The sequence below is a fragment of the Gopherus evgoodei genome, chromosome 8, assembly GCF_007399415.2.
Source record: "Gopherus evgoodei ecotype Sinaloan lineage chromosome 8, rGopEvg1_v1.p, whole genome shotgun sequence".
Classification (NCBI taxonomy): domain Eukaryota; kingdom Metazoa; phylum Chordata; order Testudines; family Testudinidae; genus Gopherus; species Gopherus evgoodei.
Window position 1 is genome coordinate 1,688,682 of NC_044329.1, and position 17,812 is coordinate 1,706,493.

The following is a 17,812-nucleotide window of genomic DNA, read 5'->3' on the forward strand; positions in this document are numbered from 1 at the left end:
GGGCCTGGCACTGCCATGGAGCCAGCCTTGGGCACGTGTCTGGCCAGGCCCATGTTCCTTCACCACCCAGCCAACTACCCTGCCTGCCTCTCCGGGGCAGGCAGGACGATGCGCTTTGGTCTGTCATGTTTCTAATGCCCACCTGTGACAAAGTGGGACTGTTCGTAATGTTTCCTCTGAATACTGTGTGGGTTCCTCAGTTTCCCCTATGCATTCCTTAAGTCTCTAGGGGGAGAGATTGTTGCAGAGCAAAGGGCCAGTGCACATAAATGTCCGGCACTCTGTCTCTTGGCAACTAATGGCTGGGGCCCTTCCCCCTGCAAGGGGATGCTAAAGGTGTCGGAGAACAAAGGAATCAGGTGACCTCCTGGTCCGGGAAAGGAACAAAGCCCAGAGGAGGAGGGGCTGGAGGGGGAGTCAGTTTGGGGCTGGCTGGGGATGGGAAGTGAGGGCAGACGGGGTTGTCTGGCTCGCTGGGCCCCAGAATGGACCCGGCTGAGGGGTCCCGTTTTCTGTACCTACAAGCTCTGTTTTAGACCATGTTCCTGTCATCTAATAAACCTCTGTGTTACTGGCTGGCTGAGAGTCACGTCTGACTGCAAAGTGGGGATGCAGAACCCGGTGGCTTCCCCAGGACCCCGCTGGGGTGGACTCGCTGTGGGAAGCGCACGGAGAGGCAGAGGATGCTGAATGCTCCAAGGAGAGACCCAGGAGGTGAAGCCGTGTGAGCTTCTTGCCCTGAACAAGTCTGCTCCAAGGGAGAGGAGGCTCCCCAAAGTCCTGACTGGCTTGGTGGGGAGCAGTTCCAGAGCATTGCCCGGGGACTCCATGACACCACCACCCTGGTGTCTAGGTGCTACTGTCTCCAGCCCATGAGCAGCGGTGCCCAGAACATTGCCCGGGCCGTGCAGGCAGCCTGCCAGGCTCCTGGGGCAGGTGTGGGCTGAAGCCCATCACAGCCACTCGTCCTCTCCTCATTTCCAACATGCAGGCGAGCCTGGGGCAGACAGCCAGGCTCAGCTTCCAAAGCGACCAGGCTCCCCATCCCCAGCGCCACCACCCGCTGCCCTGGGGCACCTCCGGCCCCGCAAAGGCACGGCACAGCTTGCATGGCTAAAGGACGAACCGGCTGGCAGAACCCCCCTGCCTGGGGCCCACAGGTCCCGCTGCTTGAAATCTCCTGTTCTCATCTGTCTCGGCTCACAGGATATTGGAAGTGTCTGTGATAAGACTCGGGCTTCCCAGTGCTGGGGCCGAGGCAGCGCCTGGCGCGATGCGGCTGCGTTATCTGCTCCTCAGCGGGTTATTAAAGATGGCAGATAGGGAGAGACAACGCCAGGCTGTCATGCGACCGCTTGCAGCAGGCGGGGGAGATAAGGACCACCCCCCGCCCACCCCCATTCCAAGCTAATCCCCTGCTGCAGCAGCAGGAGGGGCATGTAGCGGGGGTGGGGGGAGTTTCAGAGACCTTGTGAAAGGGGAAAATCTCTGGGGCGGCTTCTCCCCCAGCCAGGCCTTGCCGTCTCTCACGGTGTCGCCAGTGAGAAAGGGGCCGAGCCTTGGTTGTGTCCAAATCCAGACTCAAAGGCAGCAGTGCCCAGGGCTCCTGCTCCAAGTGGCTGGGCGGGCCAGGGAGGGGGCCATAGGCAGTTGGGTTTTGTGTGTGCCAGGGGGGCTCTGTGGGAGCAAGTGTGTGCGCAGCAGTGGGTGTGAGAAGATGGCGGGGACACTATGGGGATGCGTACGGAGGGGTGTGTGAGACCCTGGATGTGCCAAGCGCTGTGTGCAGAGGAGGGCAGGGGGTGACAGGCCAGGGCGGGTGCCAGGTCTCATGTACAGTCTGCCTGGCCCCAGGGAACTGTCAGTAATTTCCCAGCATTTTGCTGACAACAGCTGCTCGGGTGCTTTGAAGACACGTCTTGGGCCAGGGACCTCAAGGGACCGGGTTTGATGGGCTGTCAGATGCCAGTGCCCCAGCTCCGCCCTCCTCCCCGCAGAGGGCTCAGCAAGTGCCTTCCCCAGCGTGCAAAGCCCCAGGCGGAGAACAGGCCCAGGGAGGTCAGTGACCCACTTCTCCCAGCCCAGCCCCTGTTGGGGGCGAGATGGGAACTGTGTCTCCATGGCCCAGTCTGTCCTTCCCCCTCTCTGCTCAGGCTGCCTCTTAGTGCCAATGGGGATGTGGCTCTTTGTGAGGGGGAGCCTGTTCAACTAAGTACTGGGCTGAGACCCACCAAGCTCATTGCATACATGGGCCACCCCGGGGAGTAACACTCCCTGCCCACCTGGGGCAGGTTGGAACCCGCAGCATAGAGGGGAAATGACCCATCTGGCCTCCCTCTGCCCCGAAGTCCCCAGCCTCCTCCCCTTCCTGACTCCCTGGAAGCAGAGCTGGGCAGAGCTCCTCCTGGCCAGAGCAACGCTGGAAAACATGTGCCTTGTTACCAGTGCAGCTGACAGGCAAAACTCTCTGGCAAGTCACCGACAATCTGCCCTGGCCGCAGCCAGCCCCTTGCAGCCAGCTGAGAATCAAGGCAAGAATCCCTAGGCCTGGGCATTGGCCATGGCATGGAAACCCGAACCCTAAACCTGGGCAGCGAGCCCAGCACAGGGATCTGTGGCTGCGAGCACAGCACAGGACACTGCCTTCCCTTGGAGCTCAACACACTGGCGAAGAGATGAGCTGGGAGCAGGCTGACCCCGGGCAAGGAGTCAGTGATCCAGCCCACAGAACTCTGCTCCCCACGGCCTCCCTGACGCAGCGTGTGCAGGACACACCGTCTCCTTTATCGACACGGGACCCGCCACCCTTCTCATTACAGGTGGATGTCGCCGCCCTTGGGATGCAGAGGGAGCTACGCAGTCAGGTGAAATCCCTGCAGCCGCAAGCCCTCCCCTCTGTGCCCACTGAAAAATCCTATTGCTCCCACCACGCCCGGGGGGGCTGAGCATCGGGCGCCTGGAGGCTGGTTCTGCTCCATCCCGCAGAGCTCAGGGCACAGTTCCTCTGCTTTTTGCACTTTGCAACTAGCCTGGTCAGTTTCCCTGCCTAGCTCCAGGCAGTTCCATCCACCGATGGAGCCCAGATGCCCTAAACCACCATTCTCTGCAACACAAACCTACTGGCCTCAGAGCCGCAGGCGGGACTGGGAGAAAGAACAGGACACGACGGGCGCCCAGAGCAGCGTGGGCAGCACGCTCAGCACAGCGCCAGGAGGGGCGAACAAGGCGACCAGCATTCATGGGTGTAGTATGGGAGGTGTGACGAACTGGGAATGTTCTTAATGTTTTCTTTGAATTCTGTGTGGGTGCCTGTGACGCAGCAGGGAGAGGGGAGTGTTGGCCTGGGAAGGTTGCAGGGGAGTTTTGCTGGGACTGTCTGCATTGGGGACGAGAGGATACCTTAGATACACGTAACATGAGAACCGGGGGTGGGTGGGCAGTTGGGGGCCAGTTAACACCTCTGTCTGGGAAACTGGACAAAGGCTAGGGGAGTTGCCGGGGGAGGCTGAGTGAGACGGCTGGAGGGGGTTTCAGTTTGGAGCTGGCTGGGAAATGGAGGGGAGCCCAGACAGGGCTGTGGCCTCCCTGGGGCCCCCCAAGATGGACCTGACTGAGGGGTCCTGTTGTCTGTACCGGAAAGGCCTGTCTTGGACTGTGTTCCTGTCGTCTAATAAACCTTCTGTGTTACTGGCTGGCTGAGAGTCCTGGTGAATCGCAGGAAGCCGGGGGTGCAGGGCCATGTCTCCCCTACACTCCGTGACAGGAGGTTCCTGCAGAACTGCCGTGTCTGGCTGAGTTGGAGTTACCCCAGCCCCGCTCCATGGGGCAGTCCAGGGACTGTCGCTGGGAGGGGCAGGTGGGTGCTGAGCCAGCCCCAGGGTGTTTCTGCAGCAGCAGGAGGGAGTGGCCCCATGATTGCCCAGGGCAGGGAGTCCCTCTCTACTTGGCTCTGCCACAGCCTCAGCCACTCCGCTCAGGGCTCCCTCCACTCGGCCACGGGCCCATCAGGCTGTGGCTGGGTGCGGTCTGTGTGACACAGACACACTCCAGCCCCTCCGCCCCGCCTCACCCACCTTATCCCGGATCTGCTGCCGGACCTTCTCCCTCTCGGCCTCCATCCTGGCGTGCTTGGCCTTCCGCTCCTCCTCCTGCTGGCGAAGGGCTTCCTGCCGTTCCTCCTCCTTCTTCTGTGCATCGGGATCCTTCTCCTCCTCTCCACCCAGCATCTTCCCCATGTCCTTGGTGGCCCCTGCACAGGACACACCAGGCAGCATGGGCAGGGCAGCAAGGCTGCGGCTTCAGGGCTCCCGAAGCAGACCCCCCCTCCAACAGCTGTCTGGCGCCATCCCCTGCTGCCGCCAGGAGGGGCAGAACTGGGAGAGGCAGGAAGACGAGTAGGGAATGAGAGGCCTGGGGCTGCCCTGCGCCCACTCCAGTGCAGTCATTTACATCACTGCAAGTGAGTGGGAAACAGCAGCTGTCACATGCGGGGCTGCCGTATCTGCCGCTGTCCCTCATTACTGCACCGCCCAGCAGCCTCACCGGCCGTGCTGGATTTAGCCCACAACGGCAGCTGTCACATGCGGGGCTGCCGTATCTGCCGGCTGTCCCTCATTACTGCACCGCCCAGCAGCCTCGCCGGCCGTGCTGGATTTAGCCCACAACGGCAGCTGTCACATGCCGGGCTGCCGTATCTGCCGGCTGTCCCTCATTACTGCACCGCCCAGCAGCCTCGCCGGCCGTGCTGGATTTAGCCCACAACGGCAGCTGTCACATGCGGGGCTGCCGTATCTGCCGGCTGTCCCTCATTACTGCACCGCCCAGCAGCCTCGCCGGCCGTGCTGGATTCAGCCCACAACGGCAGCTGTCACATGCGGGGCTGCCGTATCTGCCGGCTGTCCCTCATTACTGCACCGCCCAGCAGCCTCGCCGGCCGTGCTGGATTTAGCCCACAACGGCAGCTGTCACATGCGGGGCTGCCGTATCTGCCGGCTGTCCCTCATTACTGCACCGCCCAGCAGCCTCGCCGGCCGTGCTGGATTCAGCCCACAACGGCAGCTGTCACATGCGGGGCTGCCGTATCTGCCGGCTGTCCCTCATTACTGCACCGCCCAGCAGCCTCGCCGGCCGTGCTGGATTTAGCCCACAACGGCAGCTGTCACATGCGGGGCTGCCGTATCTGCCGGCTGTCCCTCATTACTGCACCGCCCAGCAGCCTCGCCGGCCGTGCTGGATTTAGCCCACAACGGCAGCTGGCGCAGGGAGACCTGGAGAATGGGATCTGCCCAGGGCGTCTGTGGCTGGGTCTCCCAGCACTCATGGGGCCAGGAGGCCAGTGGCCCAGCTTAGAGCCAGGAGGGCAGCACGTGGCAGTGGCCTGGGGGCTGGGCTGGGGCTGAGCTCGCTGTGGGGAGAAGGTGCTGGACTCCATGGGTTCCAGTTCTGCCTGTCCTAGGGAGCTCGATCTCCGGACTGTCGGCGGGGGGCTTTCCCCACAGGGCGGGGCAGCAGCGTGGCCATCTCTGCTCAGACACCTGCCGCCCGCCATCGTGTCCGAGTTTCTCCTCTGCCCCTCGCCCACTGGCTGCTCTCTGCTGCCGCGTCCTGCTCTCCCTTTCAGTGCCAGATGCCCTGCTGTTCTCCTGGAGAAACCTGGGGGGCTGGCCCCACGTCTCTGCCCATATCACTTACCATGCCAAGGCCTTGGGCTCTGCAAAGCACTCAGTTTAGTTAATCTCCTGGGACCCCACGGGGAAGGGAGCCACCTCCCCAGGACCCTTCACATCACCGTAAAGCTACAGTGACCCCAGGCAGCCAGTAATTCCCAATCGGCCAGGGGCTGCTCAGAGGAAGGTGGCCTAGTGGGAGTAAAGTCAAGTATCTGCACCCTGAGGTACCGTCTGCAAGCCCGTGCCTCAGTTTCCCATCTGTTCAATGGGGATAAAAGCCCTGGCCTGTCTCTCCAGAGGGCTGGGAGGGGCTCGGATACGATAGTCCCAGGGGCCAGGCAAGTCCCTTCGCTATGACCCCAACACAAACCAGCTCCACTAGCCAGGGTAACTAGGGAAAACACCAGCCAGTTCCTGAGGCTGGCGGCCCAGGGAATCCTTGTGGCTAGCGGCCCCACCTGGCAGCACTGGGCATTCCCTGCCCTCAGAGTGTGATGCAGGAGCTCGGAGTATGAAACAGCTGCTAACGCTGTTGCCTGCCTGTCGTCATCTAGCCATTCTGCGTGGCTAACACCCAGCCCCTGCCTACCTGCCTGGGGCTCGCCTGTGACTTGTACCAGGGGTTACAAAGCTGCAGGCTCCATTCCCAGCACAGTCCAGCTGCCGGACTCCCAGGGCGAGTGAGAGGGGCTATTGCTGCAGCAGGGTGTGGGCTGGGTTGGAGGGTTTGTGGCTCCCCAGATACTCCAGGCACTTCCTGCCCCACAAGCCTGGTGCCCGTGGTCCTGCTCCTGGCTCTTCCACGGGACGGGAAGGGAGTAGCAGCACTCAGAGGCGCCGACTCAAGGGCTGGAGCACCCGCGGGGAAAAGCTGGTGGGTGCTGAGCACCCACCGGCAGCTCCCCGTGGCCCTGCCCCGCCCCCCTGCTCCAGCTCACCTCTGCGAGCACGCTGCTGCGTCCTGCTTCTCCCTCCTCCCAGCACTTGCGTCCCAACACAGCTGTTTCGCTCGGCGAGCGCTGGGAGGGAAGAGGGAGGAGGGGGAACGCGGTGTGCTCGGGGAACAGGCAGGGCCAGGGCGGGGATTTGGGGAGGGATCCAACAGGAGCAGGGAGGGGGCGGAGTCAGGGTGGGGCTGGGGACAGGGGGGCAGTTGCTATTCGAGAGAGACTGGGGAGCTGGTGCATGGACAAGAGGTGCGGCTCGGCTCCCCTGGGAGAACTCCCTACCCCAATCTGGCACCCCGGCTCCTGGCACCTGTGTGCCACATAGACAGAGAGAGACTTACAATCCACATGGCAGCAGACTAGAGACCGTCCTAAGCCATGTTCTCCTGGGTGCGGGGCCCTTTCCCAGACACCCAGCCAGGAGGACGCGCCGGGGGGAATACGAAGAGCAGACTTACCCCCTAACGCTTGCTTCATCACGAAGTCCATGCTGCCGAGCCTGATCAGTGCGTTCTAGGCAAGAGCCGAATTCTCATCCAGTGCTGTGGGCTGGGCTCTAGGATCCACTGCCACTGGCCAGGAAGGAGAGAGACAGTGAGATGGGCTGAGAGCCAGCGCAGAGACCTTTCTACCCAGCGCCTGGGGCCAGGAGGGCAGGGGTAACATTGCTCTTGTGATCAGCCCTTGTCTTTGCAGACGCTGGCGCAGTCGGGCCCAAAGGGGGGCCATGCGACACGCACCAGAGGCTGTGGTAGGGCGGGGGAAAGGAATTGCTATTGAGATGCAAATCATGGGCCAGATTCTGCTCTCACTTGCAGTGGCGTAAATCAGGATTAACCCTACTGACATCACTTTCAGGCCCCAATCTCCTGGCACAATCCCCACGGAAGCCTGTGGCGCATACGATGACGGGGTGAGTTTGTCTCCAGGGCCAACGGGAGATGGCTGTCGGGATGAGGTGCAGCAGGCCACGTGGGACTGCGCCGGGGCGTTCCAGTTTGACCCAGATGGATACAGGCCAACACATGCAGAATCCCTGTCATCCAGAACCAAAAGTAGGTGCCCAGGGCTGTGTTCCTGGCCCGCGCTCACCAGCTGCCTTCGCAGGATTAGTCATGGATCCACTCAGGGAAATAATTAGCCTGATAAATACAAGACGGTTCTCTCTCTCTCTCTCTCATGCATCTCCCGCACACCTAGTCTACCTCTCACACACTCACCCCATGCTCAGTGTGTGATCACACACACACACACACACACAACACCACAGCAGCTTCAGACAGACTTACAACCATCCTGCTTCCAGCTTACGAGAAGGATCCAGAGCTCCTGTCTGCCAACTGCTGTCCAGATAGCCAGAGGGGACAAGGTCAGCTGGCAGCTCGCCCCATCCTGGCTGGAGTAGCTGCGTGACACACCGTAGCCACCACCCAGCCAGCTCCTGGCCGTCCATGGTAGAAAAGCCGTGGAGCCCCGGCTGGAGCTAAGCTCTTTTCAGTTGGCAGTTGTACAGAGATGTATGGCTATTTGTCCACCTCAGGGATCCACGTGGGGTCTGGGAGGGATGCTGGAGTGACCCTGTGTTTGGCTGCTGTGGGTTCATGGTGCAATGAGCTGACCAGACTGTGCGTGCACCTCTGCGAACTGGCAGGGGGGCAGATCCGCTCTGGTGCTGCTAAAGAGATTCTCTAGATGCCAGGAAAGAAGCTACAAGCCCAGTTATCCTGTAACAAAGCTGCAGCTTTCCTGCTTCACACCTGTCTGCCTCGGCCCATTACCACAGGGAGCCACTCGTGCCCCCTGTCTGGGTGAGGACCTGAGGTACTCAGTGGCTTGCACCGGGTCAGCTGGGGAGTCTGTGGCAGGGCAGGTTAGTGAACCCAGGGCTCCTGGGCCAGTGCCCTGACCGCTAGGCCGCCCTGCCTCTCAAATCCCAGCTGGGGACAGATTGAAAGGTGGCTTCCCCTCTCCTTGTGCTGTTTCCATTGGAGCAGCCTCACTTCCTGTCAATCCCCCATCCTCGTCTTGTAGCAACCTTCCATTGCATCATTACAACCTAGTGGTTTTGCCGTAGCACCTGGGAGCCCTAGTCATGGCCTAGGACCCCACCGTGCTGGTGCTGTAAAAGCGCAGAGTCTCTGCTCTGTCTGAACCAAACAAAGCCCCCCAGAACGTTGCTATTCCTCCGACACCTCCCTGCTGCAGAAATAGTGCGGAATCTTCCTGACAGTCAGCAACTACTGGATGGGTGCAAACCCCGCGCTAGGAGTCACTGGACCAAAGTGAGAAAGGGGACACTGAGCACTGCATGAGGCTGCTGCACCGTCTCCCCAGGGAATGGCTGCAAGTCCCGTCACTTGGGATATTTACCCCTAGGCTGACTGGAGCCCCAGCTACGGTGCTGTAGAGAACTGTGCTGCACTGGTCCCTGGGAGATGGAGCTGATGGAGCCCAACAGATCAATTCTGCAATTCTTGAGGCTCTGCTCCTGCACACCAGGGCACAGCCTCCTGGAGTGGCTGCATTTCCAGATGTGGCTTTACAACAGTGAAATGCATGAGCTTGACTAGAGCTCCTTCCAGCACTTGCTCACTGCACTCTGCCCTTCTGGAGAGACGCCCTCCGGGAGCGCCTCGTTCTAGGATGTGGGGTTAAGTGACTGGAAACAAGCAGTGATCTGATATCTCACGGGACAGCTGAATGTGCCCAGAACCATTGGACGTGAGCACAGGCAGCATGGCAGTGATGCCAATGATTCATGCATGACAGATCTAACATTCAGATCAGCGCCTTCCTTTCTCTTTCAAAAGGACTCCGTGTTCCTAACTCCTCTTTGCGGTGTCTCCAGAACCAAGCAGGAGACCCTGGAGGAGCTCCAGCCCATTCCATTCAGTGATGATGGGCAGTTCCCATAGCAATGCCTAGACTTAAGGTTGCCTGATATGTTCCATCATAAGACCCTGTTTTCAGCTGCTTATAAATTTGACAAACTTTAACCATTTGGGCTGAATATTTCCTTGCTGGGGATCTGCTTTTCTGAATGTTTCAGCAAAAATGGTTCAGCCACTTCTCATAAGGAGACCAGGGGTAGCAGATTCTACAGATTCTAGACTGATTCTTGCCTGCATATTTATACCTGCCTCTGGAAATTCCCACCACATGCGTCTGACAAAGTGGGTATCCACCTATGAAAGCTCCTGCTCCATACATCTGTTAGTCTATAAAGTACCACAGGCCTCTTTGCTGCTTTTACAGATCCAGACTAACACGGCTCCCCCTCTGATGCTTGACACCCTGGTGTCAGGAACGTGCCTTTTGTCTTCCCCAGGAAAATCTGCCCAAAGTTGGCCAAGTTCTGAACTGCTGGAAATCGCTGTTCACACGAGCTGGGTAAAACCTTATTGGAGTTCAGCAGCTAACTTCTCTGCAGAGTCCGTCTGCACTGAGCATGTTCCATCCCCTCGCAGCTTCTACATGCCAACAGGACTGCACACGCACTGTCCCCAGGGCTGAGCAGCTGCCAGGGAACCCTGCTAGGTGGCTGAAAGGGGGTGGAGCATGGCATGCCCTGGCCAGACAGTGGGCCGAATTCAGGAGCCCACTCCTATCAGAGTCAGTGGCAAGTGACATGCCCCTGCTTATGCCCAGCTCCTTATTTGCCTGTGTGTGTGACTCGAAGCTCTGCTCATCCCTCCCGCTCTGCAGTCAGCAGACAGCTGGGAGAGGAGACTGCACTCAGCTGGGTTCTCAGAAGGTTGTTTCCATTGTAATGTGGAAGCCAGCTTGGCACTTTCCATTTCCTGGTGCACCCTGTGAGCCCCTGGATACAAAGAGCAAGTCTACACAGTAGCCTTTGCCAGCTCAGCGGTGTTGGCCAGGGGTGCGTGATGAGCTGGGACCCCTGATGGACGCAGCTGAGCTGGCAAAAGCTCCTTGTGTAGACACAGCTCTAGCTACAAAACTGCATTTTTGCCACCACAGCGTATTTTGCTTGAGGGGCTGATATAAGCTCTGCCAGCACAAACCACGGTATCAGCTGCCTCCAGGCTGGAGTGCTTTGCTGGTACAATATACCCGACTAGCTAACCTGGCAGAGGGCTCCTGGTATAGACTGTCCTGGCCAGCATATGTGGAGAACAGAGGGGATCCCATCGGTTCTCAAACCCTGGACCTACACTGGCTGCTTGAACCGGAGGTCTGGCACCGAGGTAAACACTAGAGGTCTGCACGGCCCCATTAGCCCTGCTGCTCTGGGGTGGGGCTTTACTGCAATTCCACCCAGTATCTATTCTACATGGGAACATCTGAGGCTGGAATGAAGCCTGCAGCTTTGGGGAGCGTCCGCGAAGGTTTGTCTCGACTGGTGCTTCCAACAGCCATGGGAGTGGGTGTTAAGTTTGCAGTCACACATTCGCACTCTTAGCATGGCTGGCCTGGGCGCTGGGGCCTGGCCCCTAGAACCTTTGGGGAACACGTGGGGTCTACACACGCCAATTCCCTGCTGAGTCCTGCTGGCCTCGCAGCAGATTGAAAGCAGAAACAATTCCATCCGTCTTCCCTCTCCTACGGCAGGATCTCAGCCCAGCCCTGCTCCAGGGAGCTGAGCGGAGCAGGTGGTGATTGGTCCCAGAGGGCCGTGCAAATGAAAAGGATTCAGACGGTCGGCTTAAACCCATTCAATTACCAACGGCTCACCTTGCTAGTGGGGACCAGCCTGCATTTATATTGGTGCTCGCTTCCCAAGCCAGGCACCTGCTGGGCAGATCCCCTCACCTGTATCATCATTCACTAGCGCCAGTCCCAAACCTTTCTGGGTCCCTGCCTCTCGCTGCCGGAGGGCAGAGGGGGAGACCCCTTCAACCTCACTGCTTCAAATGCAAACACAGGACGGCCCCTGCAACCGCAGCAAGCCCCAGGTTGGGAGGATGAGGGTTCTCCTGCTGCTCCTGGGGAAGCAGGCAGCCTCCCCACTCAATTGATTTTAGTGCTGCCTCATATGAATTAGCCATTGTAGTTTCTTGATAATGAAGTTCATTTTTGCAAGGCAGAGAACGCTGCTCAGGTCGAGGTCGTGGCAGCTAATGGCTCATTACCAGGATGCAAGCTGGCTCTCTGCTCAGTACGTAGCACCAGCCTTCTCCTTCCCACCGGGCCAGGCCCCGCTGTTCATGGAGCATTTGTAGTCAATTTGCATCCGCCCCTCATCTTTGATTTAATGCTGTGATCCAGCATCATCATAAGGAGGCCGGATTCCTTTAGCGAAAGCTGCAGTTACTAAAACACCACTTGGGAGAGTAGCTCTCCCCTCTCCCATCTTGGCCCACCCCCCGGCCATCCCAGCCTTCTGGGTGTGGAATCGGGGAGCAGAAAATTAAGTGGCATAATTTGGGGGGGGGATGTGGTGCCTGGGAGGGCTGTTCTCCGGAAAGCCCACACACTGGGGGACGCCAGCTCCCTGGGGGAAGCAGGAGGTTCTGAATGAACGAGGTTTGGACAAGTGAGGCTGTTGGCAAATTGCCATAGAGGCACAAGGAAGAGAAATCTTAGCAACAATCATAAATAACAGAATTGCAGCTGCTAGAGAGGGGAAAGACCTATGACATCACCCAGCTGGTCTCCCTGCCAATGCAGGATTGATCTCAGCTGGCCATTTCCTGGAATAGGGTCCAATCTAGGTGGAGAACCCCCAGGCAATCGGACGTCTGCCACGTCCCCCAGGAAATGGTTCTGTGGCCTAACCCAGTGCTGTCGGTTACCGCGCCGGAGTTGGGGAGGATGAGGACAGCGGCAGTATTTACACAGTGCTGTGAGCTCAGTCAGCCCTGCCCCTGCCCCCCCCATCACTGTGCCGGGGAGCCAGGCAGGCAAGAGGGTTTAGACAAACACGAGATTCTTGCACACAAGCTGCAGCTCCACACCGATTGCAAGGCCAGAAGGGATCATTGTGATTGTCTAGTCTGACCTCCTGCACAACACAGGCCAGAGACTTCCCCCAGGCTAGTTCCTAGAAAAACCTCCTGTCCAGATTTAACAACGTTACGTGATGGAGAATCCACCAGGACCCTGGGGAAGTTCTTCCACTGGTTAATCACCCTCACGGTGACAAAGTTACACTGATTTCCAGTCTGGTGCATGCACCCTCTAGGCCGGGATCAGAGCCAGCCCAGATGAGTCCCAGCAAGCACAGCCATGCACTCAGCCTGGTCTGTGTGCTCAACTCTCCCCTAGCCCTGAGGCTCTGCCCGCTCCCTGGGCTCAGAGAGTCACCTTGCGCCTGGCCCAGATGCTGCAGGACCTTGGGGCTTGGAGGGATCCTGGCCCTGGAGACTAAGTGGATAACAAGGGGGAACAGGGTGCGGGGCAGGAGCTGGATTGCAGGGAGGACCCACAACTTCTGGGCTGCCCCCTCCAGCCCTGGGCCCCTTGGGGAGCCCCTGTCCCCCCATTGCTCCTGCAGCAAAAAAGAAGACTGCTCAGCCTAGCCAGCCACTGCATCACTGCACCAGGCCCGAGATGGTGGGGATGGGCATGGCCATGCTCTCCCCATGGCCAGTGCCCGGCTGGAGTGGGCCACAGGGACTTCCCATGGGGCAGTGGGGGAGGAGAGACTGGGGCCTAGAGCGCAGGGGTGGGTGCTGAGCCCTGAGACACAGACTCCCCCCAGTGTAACAGGCTCATGCTGGTCTCCTAGAGCCCTCCTCCCGGGTCCCCAGTGACAGGGCAGATTGTCTCCCTTGTTATCAGATGCTGAGGATGTGGAGCTGTGAGCTCACATGGATGGACAGATCTGGAGAGTCCAGCCCCCTGAGGGCCCCTTCCCAGCACTGCCCCAGGAAAAGGTCTCGCTCCGATTCTGCCTGGTGTCTGTGTGTCAAGGACGGCATGTGTGGGGCTTGCAGAGTGTGTGCAGTGGTGGGTCAGTATGTACACACCCGTGTGCGTGCAGTGTTCGTGTGTGCAGATGTCTGCATAGGGGTGTGAGATGGGGGGTGTCCAAGGGCGCGGGGTGTGGCTGTGATTGCAGGGGGTCTGTGGATCTGTACACAGGGAGGGGCGAGGTACCTGCTGTGTACAATGTGCTGCGGGGGGGACGTGCCGTGTTGGTGGATGGGCGAGGTGCCTGGGGTGTACAATGTGCCACAGGGTGTACATGCCGTGTCGGCGGATGGGCGAGGTGCCCAGGGTGTACAATGTGCTGTGGGGTGGACGTGCCGTGTCGGCGGACGGGCGAGGCGCCCGGGGTGTACAATGTGCCGTGGGACGGACGTGCCGTGTTGGCGGATGGGCGAGGCACCCGGGGTGTACAATGTGCTGCAGGGTGGACGTGCCGTGCTGGCGGATGGCCGAGGTGCCCAGGGTTTACAATGTGCCGCGGGGTGTACATGCCATGTCGGCGGATGAGCGAGGCGCCCAGGGTGCACAATGTGCTGTGGGGTGGACGTGCTGTGTCGGCGGACTGGCGAGGTGCCCGGGGTGTACAATGTGCTGTGGGGCGGACGTGCCGTGTGGGTGGATGGGCGAGGTGCCCGGGGTGTACAATGTGCTGTGGGGCGGACGTGCAGTGTTAGCGGATGGGCGAAGCACCCGGAGTGTATAATGTGCCGCGGGGTGTACGTGCTGTGTTGGTGGATGGGCGAGGTGCCCAGGGTTTACAATGTGCCGTGGGGCGGACGTGCCGTGCTGGCGGATGGGCGAGGCACCCGGGGTGTACAATGTGCTGCGGGTTGTACGTGCCGTGTTGGTGGATGGGCGAGGCGCCCGGGGTTTACAACGTGCCGTGCAGCGGACGTGCCGTGTTGGCGGATGGGTGAGGCACCCGGGGTGTACAATGTGCTGCGGGCGGACGTGCTGTGTTGGCGGATGGGCGAGGCGCCCGGGGTGTACAATGTGCCGCGGGGCGGACATGCTGTGTTGGCGGATGGGCGAGGTGCCCTGGGTGTACAATGTGCTGTGGGGTGTACGTGCCGTGTCGGCGGATGGGCAATGTGCCCAGGGTGTACAATGTGCCATGGGGCGGACGTGCCGTGTGGGTGGATGGGCGAGGCACCTGGGGTGTACAATGTGCTGTGGGGCGGACGTGCAGTGTTAGCGGATGGGCGAAGCACCCGGGGTGTACAATGTGCCATGGGGTGTACGTGCTGTGTTGGTGGATGGGCGAGGTGCCCGGGGTGTACAATGTGCCGCGGGGTGGACGTGCCATGTCGGCGGATGGGCAATGTGCCCAGGGTGTACAATGTGCCACGGGGCGGACATGCCATGTTGGCGGACGGTGAGGTGCCCGGGGTGTACAATGTGCCGCGGGGTGGACGTGCCATGTCGGCGGATGGGCAATGTGCCCGGGGTGTACAATGTGCCACGGGGCGGACATGCCATGTTGGCGGACGGGTGAGGTGCCCGGAGTGTACAATGTGCTGCGGGGTGTACGTGCCGTGTTGGTGGATGGGTGAGGTGCCCGGGGTGTACAATGTGCTGCGGGCGGACGTGCCGTGTCGGCGGACGGGCGAGGTGCCTGGGGTGTACAATGTGCCATGGGGTGTACGTGCCGTGTCGGCGGACGGGTGAGGTGCCTGGGGTGTACAATGTGCTGCAGGACGGACGTGCCGTGTCGGCGGATGGGCGAGGTGCCCGGGGTGTACAATGTGCCGTGGGGTGTACGTGCTGTGTCGGCAGATGGGCAAGGTGCACAGGGTGTACAATGTGCCGTGGGGTGTACGTGCTGTGTTGGTGGATGGGCGAGGTGCCCGGGGTGTACAATGTGCTGCGGGGGGGACGTGCCGTGTCGGCGGACGGGCGAGGTGCCTGGGGTGTACAATGTGCTGCAGGACGGACGTGCCGTGTCGGCGGATGGGCGAGGTGCCCGGGGTGTACAATGTGCCGTGGGGTGTACGTGCTGTGTCGGCAGATGGGCAAGGTGCACAGGGTGTACAATGTGCCGTGGGGTGTACGTGCTGTGTTGGTGGATGGGCGAGGTGCCCGGGGTGTATAATGTGCTGTGGGGTGTACGTGCTGTGTCGGCAGATGGGCAAGGTGCACAGGGTGTACAATGTGCCGTGGGGTGTACGTGCTGTGTTGGTGGATGGGCGAGGTGCCCGGGGTGTACAATGTGCCGCGGGGTGGACGTGCCATGTCGGCGGATGGGCAATGTGCCCGGGGTGTACAATGTGCCGCGGGGCGGACGTGCCATGTTGGCGGACGGGTGAGGTGCCCGGAGTGTACAATGTGCTGCGGGGTGTACGTGCCGTGTCGGCGGATGGGCGAGGTGCCTGGCGTGTACAATGTGCCGTGGGGTGTACGTGCTGTGTCGGCAGATGGGCGAGGTGCCCGGGGTGTACAATGTGCCGTGGGGTGTACGTGCTGTGTTAGCGGATGGGCGAGGTGCACAGGGTGTACAATGTGCTGTGGGGTGTACGTGCTGTGTTGGTGGATGGGCGAGGTGCCTGGGGTGTACAATGTGCTGCAGGACGGACGTGCCGTGTCGGCGGATGGGCGAGGTGCCCGGGGTGTACAATGTGCCGTGGGGTGTACGTGCTGTGTCGGCAGATGGGCAAGGTGCACAGGGTGTACAATGTGCCGTGGGGTGTATGTGCTGTGTTGGTGGATGGGCGAGGTGCCTGGGGTGTACAATGTGCTGCGGGCGGACGTGCCGTTTCGGCGGACGGGCCAAGTGCCCGGGGTGTACAATGTGGGCGAGGTGTCCTGTGGGTGTTTGCTGTTTCCGGGTGTGTCTGTGAATACACCCCGCAGAGGGGTGTCCCTAGCAGGGAATGTGAATGTGTATCTGATGTGGGGGCTCTAGCTGTGGGGATACCAGCTTGATGGCTCCCTGCAAGATCTGGGTGTGGGAAGATGTGGGGTGCGGGGGGGCGCGGGTGCCTTTCCCTCCACAGTGCTGACAGGGGATCCGAGCAGGGCCCAGCCATGGCCAGGGGAAGCCAAGCGCAGGCGGCGCGGGGAGCCCGTAGCCGCCCGGGGACAGAGGGTCCGGCAGGCGGAGGCAGCCCCCCAGGCGGTTTCTTGTGATTCAGCCGCATGCAAGCGAGCAGAGCCGCCCAAGGCAAATAATGGCTGAGCGCAGCGAGCCGCGGGGCTGCAGCCCGGCCGGAGCCGCCAGCCCCCTCGCGGCGCCGGGGAGACGGGCCGAGCCCCGGAGTGTGAGGGCCGCAGCCCAGCCCAGAGCAGGTCTGCCTCGCTGCCCCCCGAGGGGGGAGCCCCTGGGGAACGTGCCCAGATCTGTCTCCCTCCCACATGGGCAGGGGGGCCGGCACTGGAGAGGGGGCTCCCCGGGGGGCTCTGCGGCTCCCCAGTTCTGGCTGAGCCCCGCGTGCCCTGTGCCAGCCCCGCATCCGCAGGAAAGGCGCATTCCCCGGCTCGGCCCCCGCCTCGCGTGTGTCCCGGCCGCGAGGAGACGGTGAGGGGCCGGCGTCGCTTCGCTGCTGCAGCGGGCAGGGGCCGGCGCCGGGACAGCGCTGCTGGGACACACAGCGGGACTTGCCCGGCGCAGCGTGGCCCCGAGCTGACCCGGGCGGGCGAGCGAGCGGCTCGGGGGATCAGTGGGATCCGGGGCTCGCGTTGCCAGTAGCCCGGGGCGCTGCCGGCGCATCCATGCGCTCGGAGGCAGCGCTCAGCGCCGTGCACAACCCAGCAGGGCACGCGGGGACCCCGGATCCTTCCCCTCCACCGCCGCGCCGAGGAGCCCCGCACCGGCCGCTCGGCTCCTGCCTGAGCCCGAGTGCGGACGGACGGCGCCCCGGGGCAGCCTCTGGCTTTGCGCTGGGGCGGGAGGATCGGGGCGCCCAGGTTTGCTCCCCCTGCGCCGAGAGCCGCGCTTCCTCCGCGCAAAAGTTCCTTCCCCTGCCAGCAGCAAGCGGCGGGCGGGTGCGGGGCGCTCCTCACCCCAGGGGCCCGTCCCCATGGCCCGGGGCGGGTGTGCCAAGCCCCGTCCCCTCCCGCCCCGGGGCTGCCCGCGGGACCCACTCACCCGGGACGCTCCAGCAGCCCGTGGCCGGCGGGGAGTGAACGCTCCCCAGCCCTGCGCGCAGAGCACGCCTCCCTCCGCTCCGCAGCCTGCCGGTGCCTCCCCCCAGCCCCTGACGCGCCTGCCTCTCCCCTCCCCGAGCGAGTGGGCAGCTCCCGGCTACCCCGCCAGCCCGGAGCGCCTCTGCCCAGCCCGGGGCCGGCCCCAGCGCGGCGGGAGAT

General features: G+C 61.6%; 1 protein-coding gene across 3 annotated transcripts in view; it reads right to left on the reverse strand.

The window, feature by feature from the left end:
• The window catches only part of CPLX2 (complexin 2), a 74,880-nt gene that overhangs the window by 4,449 nt on the left and 52,619 nt on the right, over nt 1–17,812 (reverse strand). For 2 of the 3 annotated variants that reach the window (XM_030573831.1, XM_030573829.1), the window contains 2 exons: nt 7,075–7,188; nt 4,074–4,249 (listed from right to left, as the gene is read on the reverse strand). In XM_030573831.1, coding sequence (XP_030429691.1) covers nt 4,074–4,249; nt 7,075–7,105 — 207 coding nt within the window. In that variant the 5' untranslated portion in view covers nt 7,106–7,188. Of the gene's footprint in view, nt 1–4,073; nt 4,250–7,074; nt 7,189–17,594; nt 17,681–17,812 lie in introns of those variants that run through there. The other variant, XM_030573830.1, reaches the window with a different exon arrangement.